The sequence below is a fragment of the Odontesthes bonariensis genome, chromosome 13, assembly GCF_027942865.1.
Source record: "Odontesthes bonariensis isolate fOdoBon6 chromosome 13, fOdoBon6.hap1, whole genome shotgun sequence".
Taxonomy (NCBI): Eukaryota; Metazoa; Chordata; class Actinopteri; order Atheriniformes; family Atherinopsidae; genus Odontesthes; species Odontesthes bonariensis.
The window spans coordinates 13,334,287-13,346,063 of record NC_134518.1 but is presented as its reverse complement, the minus strand read 5'-3'; the positions used below and the strand labels follow the sequence as shown (position 1 = coordinate 13,346,063).

Sequence of the window (11,777 nt, the reverse complement as noted above, 5' to 3'; positions counted from 1 at the left end):
GCAAGGCAACAGGTTTTAGATGGTTTTCAAGCACATACATTTAACACTAACATTTTACACACACACACGGGTTGGATTTTCTGAGGTAGAGCTAATTTCCATGCAATGCATTCAATTAAAGAAAATGTTCAACAAAAGTCATCTTGGGGCATTTCACCATGAAAGGAAGTATGTGTATATATATATATATATATATATATATATATATATATATATATATATATATATATATATATATATATATATATATATATATATATATATATATATATATATATATATATATATTTCAATTTAAGTCCAGTTCAATCTCATTATAAAGCGGTTCAGTTCAGCTGAATCCAATTTATTACAATCCAATCCAAATTAATCCAGTCAAGTCCAGTTTTAGCCAAACGTGAAATTATACGGGTGTGTTCCAGGAGTCACATATATGACAGTACCGTGGTATTTTAAAACAAAATAAACTGAATAATTGCCTTTGATAGCTTTTCAAAATATATATATATTCATTTAAAGATCTGGGTCACTCTTAAATAATTTCACAGGCTCTGGTGGTTGGCGAGGCAGCTCTCTCGTGTCAGCAGACATTAATTCCATGACCTACAATTGATTTTTTTTATAACAATACCATTCAGTACACAGGTGCCAAACTCTTCCTGATTATTATATGCATATACAAATAAAATCAGTCTTTTCAGTGATTTTCAATTTATACATTGGGAATTATAAACAGCGAGGCTACAACTTGTCACTTTTAATATGAATAAAAAAAACAACAACACTATGTACAGACAAATTGTACATAATCAGTGAGTAATACTTTTTACACCACTCTGCTCCTTATTTGAACTTCGGGGTTATTTTGAAAATCTCACAACACTGATAGGACATGGGGCATGTCGTCATCCAGGATTCGATTCCTATTGGACACGCACACGTGAAGCTACGTATGACGTTTTATTTTAAATTTCAGCGGCGGATCGTTAGCGCTTGTTGTTGTGTGACATCTGGAGCTGCACTGCAGCCTCTGCGAAAACTGTCGAAAAAAATATATTTTTTTTCCGCGTAAATTCGATCTGAAATGTCTTTTTCAAGGGCTCCTCTGAAGAGGTTCAATGAGAACGTAGGTAAGTAACGTTAAAAAGCTGAAAGGTTACCAGTAAATCATCCACTTAAGTTATTTAACGGTAAGTAGCTTAGCTGACATACTTAGCTTATAGCTAATCAAACTTCAAGTTACACCTGGTTGGCGTGGTGGCTTGTTGAGTTAGGTTAATTTAATTTCACGAAACCAAGTGAAACTCGGCAAAATAACGAAGGGAAGTACACTTTGAATTTACAAAGAAACAAAAAACAGTGCTCGCGTGACAGAGTGTATTACAGTAACTAACGTTGTGTTGTTGGCCGAAGGTTGCGCCCCTCCACCGGGGGCCTATGAGATCAAATCAGGGGAGCTGAAGGGAGCAGCATCCTTCGACAAATCTGATCGATTCAGACCTGTTAAGGCAGGTGGGTGATTGTTCAGAACTCAACACAACGTGGAATAGCTGTTTCTGTTTTGTGCCACTTATTGTCTTTATGGGTCTCCAGCGACTGGGGGTCTTCTGCCACCGTCATCGCCCTCCAGAAATTCCCTGGTCTCTCCTGTCCGCAGGACTATGTCTGTTGATGGTCTAGTAAGTTTACAGTTCTTTTAGCAACTAGTGCTTATTGTGTTAATTTGAGGTCTCTGCAAACCATAACAATTTTTTTCCCCCAATCATAAAACTATTATTCACTTTTAATGACTTGTCAAAACCCAGAGTGAGGGCTCCAGTGTGAAGAAACAGAGGAATGACATGACCTTGGAGAGGAAGCAGCAGAAACTCTTGGAGAGAGAGGTGTGTTCGGTGAAAGCAATATTTACCCACGAGGGCATTGTTCTGGATTTTTTTTCAACTTGTGTTGTAATAACATTGAGCAAACTGGTATACAAGCAGTTCATTAGCAAGAGATAAACGCAGCTGTATCTCTTCCCAGATCCGCTCTCTGATGCAGCAGCGAGGGGAGCAGGATCGCCGCTTGCTGGTCTTGGAAGAAGAGCTGAAGAAGGTGGAGGCCAAGCTGCTGGCTGCAGTCAGGGAGAAGACGGGCCTCTCTGCCAACGTTACTACACTTGAAAGACAGCGAGCGGAGCTAAAGAAGGTCAACGAGTTTCTTAAAAACAAGGTGCGTTTCAGCTTTGACCGTATATATATATAGTCTACAGAGTATTAGGAAAACCCTGTCTTGTCATCATTAAATGTATATTGAGCACTTTCTATATTTTCTCAGTACTACATGAAACATGTCACTGCATACTTTTTAGGTGTCTGCTGATACTACAAAGAAGAGGATCAATTCTCTCACGATGGACCTGATGGAAGCTAGGAACAAATTGGATGTAAAAAATCAAGTATGGTTCTCCTTAGAAGGTTTAATCGCGGCTGAACACGTAGATTGGGAGCACGTTTTTGTTGTGCTTAAGTATGTTGCGTTTGTTTCTAGGAATTAAGTATGCTGCAGATTAACACTGAAGGCCAGCTAAGGTTGTTAGAAACTGATCTCCAAGCTGCCAGGGCCTCGACCTCTGACCTGCAGGACAAGAATAAAAACTTGGGTAAGATTTACAAATGATGCAGTGTAAGTTTGACAGTATTTGTAACTGAACTAATTCAGGCTTTTTGTTCGTTTGTTTGTTTCCTCAGAGGATCTCCATCAAGTGACAAAAACCCAGAGTGAAGAGCTTGAGAAGGAAAATGCTAAGCTACACGGTGAGTTGTGTGCCGCTTGCTGATGACTTTATGCGATAACTGGAAGCAAATTGCACGTTTTAAGAAGCTCCTGCCTAAAACCTGAGACTTCTTAGACTATTTCCTGCTCACAAAGATGGATTTACATCCCTGTTATCGCCTTGGATGTACAACATAAAAGTTTGATGCAGCACTGTTTTCACCTCTGTGCACGTCTTTCCTTGCTTACTCGACCGACTGGGATTACGTTGTTTTACAGCTGTGATACGGGAGCTGAGGCAGGAGATTAAAGTACTGCAGGGATACCTGGATTCAGCCAATGACCAGATCCAAGTATGAACTATGGCTACAAGAACAAATCTCCCCCCCCACATTTGATTATATTCTTGTGAAAGACACACTTCATCTGTTTGTTTGTAGGATCTCCGCTTGAAGATTGAAGAAAACAGGGTTGCAGGTACTCAAGTGGAGAAGCTAACGTAAGGAAGTGCTCCTTCACATTCTTTTTTTTTCATCTCCATTGTTTGCCATGTGCAGTACACTCATGTCACTTTTCCCACAGCCAACTAGAGTTGGAGCTAGAACAGCATACTATAGAGATGGAGACCACAAAGGGTTTGCTGAGACAAAAAGAAGAGGATGCCCACAAATTCCAGGAGGTGCTCCAGGCATCAAAGGATGCTTTATGGGAGGTGGAGAAGAGAATGAAGCTCCAGTTGGTGGAGCTCCAGTCAGCACAAAAGTCAGTGAGTGACATGGAGAAGCAGATGAAGCTGGCCAGCCAAGAAGTTCAAGACTCTGAGGCGACGGTCCGTCAACAAGAGACCGAGCTTGCCAGACTGAGGGAGGAGCTGAGGAGAACTGAGAAGGAGCTGGATGAGCGGGTGGCACATCTTGAACAGAGATGTCTGTTCTCTGAGGAAGAGAGAAGTATGTTTATCCAAACCCAATGATTATTTTCACTTCGGAGTCACATGAACTTCGTAAGTCCTATGTTGTCAATCTTTTGTTTGGTTTCAGGCAAGATTCAGGAGGAGGGACTGAAGAGAGTAGAGGAGCTAAAGATGGAGCTGGCTTTGCTACAGCAGGCCAAAAGTGATGAGAGGAAGAGACAGATTCAGCTTGAGCAAGGACATGCTGTACTCACGGAGGAGCTGACAAAAGAAAAGGTTACATAAGCACTGTTGTCTGTCATGGTTTTACTCTAAGGAAAATACACAGTGAAAGTTTAAGCTTTAGTTATGTCGGGTTTTACAGGCCCTTGTGGACTCCCTGACTGTGCTGGTGGAGCTTGAAAGAAAGGAGTCTGAGGAACGCTTGATACAGCTAAAGGAGGAGATGGAAGAGGTGCTGGGAGAGCTCGCTGTCATGGAGGAACAAGAGCAGCGGAGTCGGGAGGTTACAGAGAAAAGTCAGGAGGCCCTTCAAAAACTGCAGGAGGAGAAAGACGAGCTGGAGTGGCAGCTAAACCATACCAAGGAGCTGTTGGAGCGGTGAGTACCTAAAAGCCAAACACACTGATGGTGAATGTGAGTCTAAAACTTTCAGCACAAGTTATCAAGATGAAGTTTAGATGGCCTCGCTACACTGGAACAGCTTTTTCTGGATTTGTCATTATTTTCTGAGTCGCTATTTAGATGCACAGGCAGCATGTCCCAGCATTCAGTGTACACACAACACTTGAAAGTAATTGCGGTAGCCTGTCCATCACAAGTATGACATAGTCAGTGGGTCACTGTCTATTTCTGGTAATGAGCAGTCTGACGTTTGCACATCACCTCATTACTTCACCTGTTGTGTATATAAGGGCAACAGGGCACTTGGTGAGGAGCATGCGATCTGCTTTTATTAGATAGCAGAGAGTGGAGACTGACAGTTGAAATAAAGGATAAGATGCTGAGGATCATGTCACTGCTTTCAGTGGATGGCAACATTTGGATGTTCACCTTACACCATGACATTCCACATCAGGTTTGGCACATTTCATCACGATGTTTGTCCTGCTCAGGCACCCAGAATCTGTCAGAGCGTAAGGTCATGACAAGGTCATGAGAAATTTGTTGTTGTTGTTGTGTGGGAGACGTGTTTTATTTTTTTCCCTCCCTCCCTTTCTTTTTTTTTTTTTGTATATTTAAAAAAAAAAAAAAGAAAAGAAATCCACTTCAAGGTTGTTTTGCCTCCATACCAGCGGACAGGGTACATGTCTGCCCCCCCTGGTGATAAGTAATTGGGGTCCAACATTAGTCAAAGATTGAATGGTCTGTTTATGCTTGTGCCACTATTATAGCCTGAATCTGTTTAAAGATATGACACACACATACAGTGCATTTCAAATTAATTAGATCGTATGTATCCATTTGCCTTTTGGGCATAGTAACAAAAAAAAGTTGTTTTTGGAAGACATGGACATCATTTATAGGGTATTAACTTTATCAAGTACCATGTGGTCCTGTGATATTTCTGTTCTCTCTGATCTAAAAGACAACGATTGTGACAATAATGAACTTGAATATATATATTTATTATTATTATATATTATATTATTATTATATATTATTCAAGAGACTTTCTGTGGCGTTAAAGTATATCGAGTACATGTAAAAGCACGTCTAAACCCATTATATGACTGTAATAATTTCATACTTCGTAAGAGTTGGTACTGTAAAATTTAAGGTTTTCAGTTGATATTTTTAATTTAATTTTATTTATTTATATTTTGTCAGTAACTTTAGCTTATATAATTAATTGTTATGCTCCGAAAGTCCTGTTTGTGTGTGTAGCATGCTTCAGATGCCAGGCAGAAGCTCAATGTGCTTAAAAATGGATTTCAACACCAAATTTGTATGCTTGTCATTTCCAGTAAAAGCAGTGACGTGGCAGCTTTGAAAGAGGTGCATTTGGCTGCCATGCGAGAGCTCCAAGAGGCAAACACAGACCTGCAGAAAAAGATGGGAGATGTTCTCACTGAGCTGGAAAGGTGAGCGCTCAAGAGTCGGTGCTTTTTGACGTTTCGCTCGAACGTCAGCTTGATTCGCGCTTGGCTTTAAACGTGAAACTCGGCCGGCATGCAAGCTTAACAGAAGGCTCGTCTTACTTTTCAGCACCAAAGAGGCTCTCAAGGGAGAAAAGGGAAGACAGAAAGAGCTGGAGATGGAGGTGGAGAGAGTGACCCATCAACTGAGGGAGGCGATGGGCAAAATGGTCGAAGAAAAAGAGGAAGAGATCAACAGAATGAAGGAGTGGACAGACGAGCACCAAGAGAGACTGCTGGCTGAAGCAAAAGCCGGGGAGAATTCAAGGTATGCTTGAAATTTACTCCGTCTTTAAGTAATTGTCACTTTTCTGCCCTCTTAATCCTTCTTTCTCTGTGAACTTGTAGAATTTTGCTGGAGATAAAGGCCACAGAGGCGAGGCTTTCAGCTCAAATCGACCAGCTTCAGCAAGAGCTGCAGCTGCAGACGAATGAGAAAGAAGAAGCACTCGGGCGACTAGAGCAACAGGAAAGACAGAGTTTAACTCAGCTCCAACATGATAGGGAAAAAGCCCAGAAACTGCTGGAGATCAGCCAGGAAAAGGAGGAAATAATAAAGAGCCTCCGAAAAGAAAGAGAGGAGAGCGTTAGAATTCAGACAGCCCTTCAGGAGGAAAAAGAGGTATTTGAGGCTGAGAGAAAAAACCATGAGCTGGTCAGGTCAGAGGTGCTCAGACTACAGACTGAGCTTAAGAGGGTTGATGAGGATAGAAAGAGCCTGCTGTCTGAAGTAGAACTCAAAGAACAGTTAGGGCGTGCTCTTGAAAGTCAGCTAAGCGCTACTGAGCAGGACAAAAATCGGCTTAGATCTCATCTGGATGAAGTTGAACAAGAAAGGGTTGGCCTCCAGGTCCAATTAAACCTCATGGAGGAGAAGACACGGGCTTCGGAGCACGAGTCGGAAAAAGACAGGTTAGCACTGAGGGAACAGGTAGAAGTGCTTACTCAGCAGAAGGTCACACTGCAGTGGGAAATGGAGGAGCAGCGGCAGGAACTCCAAAGACAATTAGCTGAGGCACAAGAGAAGAGGTAAGCAGTACTGGGGTTTCTCTCTGATCATAGTTTTTCCAATTTGCAGTTTTTAGATGATCATTCCTCTCTTTTAAGCTCCCCAAGGTCTGAAATCGAGCACTGGAGGAAACAATATGAGGAGCTGTATGCTAAAGTCAGGCCATTCCAGGTTAGTAATTTCCTTATATAAAACCTCAAAGTAGCCCAGATGAGCTTTAATTAGAGCTGGCTTACAAGTATTCCTTAAATGACTTTGTGTAATGTAAAAAATGCTCTCCAGTGTATTTAAGCTCTACACTAAATGCCACCTGCCCAGCATCAAGTGGCTGACAGTTTGCATCCAAGTGATAAATAGTGGATTATATCAAGTAAAAAACAAAGGAACAACTGATCTTTTTGAATGCTAACACCTTCATTGTGTTAATTATATCGGGTCAAAACTAGTCAGTGTTCTGTTCACAGATGCTACTGTGTTAAAGTAAATAAGAAACCTTGTGCTAATGTCTGCCCACAGGAGCAGCTGGATGCGTTTGCAGCAGAGCGCAATGCGCTACTTAACGAGAATGGGGTGAACCAGGAGGAATTAAACAAATTAGCCGACGCTTACGCTCGCCTCCTGGGGCACCAGAACCAGAAGCAGAAGATCAAGCATGTGGTGAAGCTCAAAGATGAGAACGTCTCCCTGAAACAGGTGGAATGTCGAGGGCAGCATCGTCTGCTTTGCACAGCGCACACTTTGCCTTGGTCTCACACACGCGTGTGCTTTTGTGTTCACTCTCCCGTCTGTCCGTGTATGCAGGAGGTGTTAAAGCTTCGGACCCTGACGAGCCGACAGAAAAGCGATCTGGAGCAACTGAAGTCGAGGCTTCCCGGTGCTCCTCGTCGCAGGTTTGATCCCAGCAACGCTTTTCATCACGACAAGGAAAACAGGCAAACTGATATAACTGAACCTCTTAAAAAGGGTGAGCACCAAACTGACTACTCCCTACAACTTTGACATATTATGGGTCACTAGCTTTGAAGGTGTCACCAAATGCGATAAGAATCTAGCAGTTTTTGTGAATTTCTTCTTTACTGTTTTTACTAATTGTAGAAATGTTTGCAGTATTCTGACTTTTGTTTGTTTTTGTTATTAAACCATATAGAGTAGAAGAGCTCTGCTAGCTGACTAGATCTCCTACAGCTGCTGGGGATGGTGCAGCCAAATCACATTACATTCTTACACTTGGTGTTCATAGATTTCTATATTAATGTTTTACTAATTCATAATTGGGGATGTTTTACACCTTTTGTGTCAAATGATTTCATGGACTGTATAAGACTGCTTTTAATAAGTTTAATGTGTGCAGAAATGGTGTGAAAACAACAAGGACATTGATAGAAGCTTTTAATGCTTCCAGTTGGATCAAAAGCAGAGGTTGTGTAACATTTTTTTATATTGTCTGCTGAATTTTATTCTTGAAATCTTCTTAGCAAATCTTTGGGTAACAGGACGAGTATCTATTTCATGGAGAATAGCTGTTTGTAAATTGTTTATTCTATGTAAATAAAGACAGATTTTAATATCCCTCTTAAAACAAAGTTTTGCTTAGATTTATCTACACACTATCCACTGCAACAGTACTCTGCACAGAGCCCTCTTTACATGCATGGCTTTGGCCATGCCGGTCCTCAGCCAGTAGAGGGCACTCTTGGACTGCAGCCACAGGTTAGAGCTGGAGTAACCCATTTGTTTCACTACTAGCTACAAAGAACAGAAACTCACATCTTTGCTGAGAGGAGCCTCGGGTTATGGGTCAATAAGCTTTATTTCCTTCAGTTGATAAGACATAGCCAGCAAGTATCGGGACAGAAATTGACATCGGGACCTTTTTTTTTTTTTTTTACAAGCTATGAGTGGTGCTAGTTGTGAAGTGGGGGGTCAGTCGCAGTAGCCTTCTAGGTGGTGAAGGCTGCACGGCTTATGGCAGCACTGCTCCACGATGCCTCTCTTCACCTTGGGTTCATCACGGCCAGCCAGAACCCTCCACAGCCGCTCCTCCTTTCTGGCCCTTTCAGACAGGAGCCCTTTGAAGTGGAAAGAGTTTCCACAGCCCAGCGTTAAATCCTGCTGCCTCCACGCAAACATCTTGTAAACACCATTGACTGTTCAGACATTCATGGAGACTTAAAATCTAGTAAATCTGATCATGCCAATCCATTTAGTCTCTGCTTGGAGCGTTATGATATGATGAAGCCCCGTCTGAGGCAACGCATAGCTAGCTCACTGATGTTGACTTCAAAACATGAAAAAAATGTTTGAGGTGGAAGATCTAAATAATGCGTTTTGGGAATAACTTCATGAGGAATGTGGGGAGTTCACAGGGTTTGTGATGAATGGATTTGTTACATCACAGATGTTTAAAGCAACAATAAGACAGAATAGCTCGATCTGAATTAAAGAGGCTGGAGAGAGGCTATGCCCACTAATAATGCCGTGGTCAAATGCATAGATTTAGCTCAGTAAAGTTATCAGCAAGTTTGTCCTGCTGCTAGCAGATTTGGAGTTTTTAACTCATCCAAACCTTAGATATGGTGCACAGAAACTGGAGAAAGAAAAGCTAGGCTGCAGCCCTGGCGTAAAGTCACGCTTCTGATCTTCCACCCTTAATGAAACTTTTGTAAGATGCTTTTATTAAAAAAAAAAAAAAATCTGACAAAAGTAAATTCAAGTTTCCAGTTTTTGGAACCTTACCGAGTAGTTGTTCCAGATCCCGCTTGTGGGTTCGACTTGGAGTGTAAAAGAATCCCCTCTCCCCGCACACAAAGTAGAGGGCGTCCACCAGGTGGGATCCGCACAGGTGCTGGATGGGGGCTGAGGACGCCCCGAGGGGGCAGAGCAACAGCAGTAACATCACTGACACCGCCCGCCGCGGTACCCTGGCCATAAGAGGGAGACCGCCTGGACACAGCAAAAAAAACTTTCACACATAATGGAAATATATGATCAATTTTTCATATGTGTATTTATAATGTTAGGTTTCAAAGACTGTAGAACTGAATCCACCTTTTAATTGTTAACACCTTGTGCTCAGATAGACAAAAGTCAGGGGATACAGCAATGCTGAAAATGGACTGGAATGTTCTTCGTGACGCTTGAGCATAACAAGACCACTTTCTTCTAATAACTTCAGTTATAGGTATTTTGCCAAGCCCTTGCGAAGCTCAACCAGAAAAATTCCAGGCAGAGAATGATAGCACAGAACATACGAGCAATAGACCCACTCAAAAATATGGGCTTTGAAGTGAGCAGACAACTGAATAATTCATTCATTCAGTGGAAATCAAAGGCCAGGTTGAAAAGCCACGGTAAAACAAGGTCTGCAGAAGAGTCACTGTTTGACATTTGTCTCTAAACTTTACAAATGCATGCAGGCTTAAGGAGACAAAGTCAAGATTAGGAAGACGTAGAAGTTCAAAAATGACATTTTGATGATCCTGGTGCTGCAGTTTTTTTAAGGGGTTGCTGTGGAAACGATACCGAGGTTACTTCCTGAAAGAACTGGATAGTTCTGAAGTTAAAATTGGCCTCTTGGCTCTTTTGACTTTGATGTTGCACATTCCATTATTATTTTCAGACGGCGTAGTAGACATCACGCAGCCAAAGTTCTGCCTAATATTATTTTGACAAAGCCCCCCCCCCCCCCATTGAATTTCTTTTAGCCTTACTTTCATCACCTTTTGAGGCTTTTGGTCGAGCATTAATCGCAAAAATCGGAAGACTGTCTAAAACCAGTGTTGTATAAAGTACTGAAATCTCACACTCAAGTAAAAGTATAGGTACCCCTCCAAAATATAATAAGTCATTGACTGAAATGTTACTTGAGTTAAAGTCTTAAAGTATCCGAAACGTCTTGTACTTAAGTATGAGAATTACTGTAAAAATAGATGTACTAAAGTAATGTAATGAAAAGTATAAGTAAAAAGTAAACAAGGCAAATGCAGTTTGAATGACATTTTTTTTATATTTTGGTAAACTTTGAAGGTCAAATACACTTAAAATCTACACACAACCAAGTGCAGGCAAAATTTAGACCAGGTTTAGACAGAAAATACAAACTTTGTGAACCTTTAAGTTTTTCTTCTTCAAGTAAGGTCAGTGCTGAAAATGAGGCGTACATTACACCATTAAGAAAAAAATGAAACAAAAGAGGCTGCTACTGTTATTGCCATCATTATAAACAAAAGTTAAAGAAAAAAATAGGAGAAAACTGAAGCGTATCTGGCATCTGAAGAGGGAGTCCAGTTTGAAACCCCTTTTGTAAACCTTTCTAAAAAAATAAAAAATAACTCGGTATAGAAAATGCGGCCAACATCACCAAGAAAAAAAGCTGTTACGATTACTGTACTTCACAAGCTATAGGAGGTGCACACACAACCGGTCATTATACAAAAGAAAAAAAGAATTGGGAGGGAACTGCAGCTTATCTGGCATCTGAAGAGGAAAACTACCTTAAAACCTAAAAAAGGGGAGTTTCTGTAAGATAGAATTTCCACGTCTTTGGGCAAGCATAACATGCATGGGTTCAAAACACTGTGGTTTTTTTTCTCTCTCTCTCTCTCTCTTTTTTTTGTAACGAGTAACGAAACCGAACAATGAAAATGTATCGGAGTAAAAGTATGCAATTAAGTTTGGAAATATAGTGAAGTAAAAGTGAAAGTTGTCAAAAAAATTTAAACTCGAGGAAAGTACAAAGTATTCCAAAATATACTTAAGTACAGTAGTGAAGTATTTTTACTTCGTTACTATACAACACTGTCTAAAACCCAGAATCGCCATTTTTATATCCAGGTTTCGCAAGTACAGCGCTCACACGAGGGAAGGAATTGTCCAAAACTAAACAACAGTAATTTGGTTAAATCCCACGTGTGATGGATAGTCTCACAGCTTTAACGTCCATCAACCTTCTCAAGGTGAAAAA

At 41.0% G+C, this 11,777-nt stretch overlaps 2 protein-coding genes across 2 annotated transcripts; one reads left to right on the top strand and one right to left on the bottom strand.

Annotated features, from left to right (window-relative positions):
• Window positions 1-1,013: 1,013 nt before the first annotated feature.
• On the top strand, window positions 1,014-8,363 carry hmmr (hyaluronan-mediated motility receptor (RHAMM)). The gene is made up of 19 exons (XM_075480564.1): window positions 1,014-1,130; window positions 1,414-1,512; window positions 1,594-1,679; window positions 1,806-1,883; window positions 2,023-2,211; window positions 2,351-2,437; window positions 2,530-2,641; window positions 2,730-2,795; window positions 3,034-3,107; window positions 3,195-3,253; window positions 3,337-3,704; window positions 3,795-3,943; window positions 4,032-4,267; window positions 5,635-5,751; window positions 5,876-6,073; window positions 6,154-6,834; window positions 6,913-6,985; window positions 7,331-7,507; window positions 7,616-8,363. The coding sequence occupies exons 1-19, from the start codon at window positions 1,085-1,087 to the stop codon at window positions 7,811-7,813; spliced, it is 3,093 nt and encodes a 1,030-aa protein (XP_075336679.1). The 5' UTR covers window positions 1,014-1,084; the 3' UTR covers window positions 7,814-8,363.
• Window positions 8,364-8,737: 374 nt separating this feature from the next.
• On the bottom strand, window positions 8,738-9,743 carry insb (preproinsulin b). Its single transcript, XM_075480563.1, has 2 exons — window positions 9,551-9,743; window positions 8,738-8,883 (listed from the first exon to the last, which is right to left on the bottom strand). Exons 1-2 carry the CDS (start codon window positions 9,741-9,743, stop codon window positions 8,738-8,740), a joined length of 339 nt encoding a protein of 112 aa, XP_075336678.1.
• Between the last annotated feature and the right edge of the window lie 2,034 nt (window positions 9,744-11,777).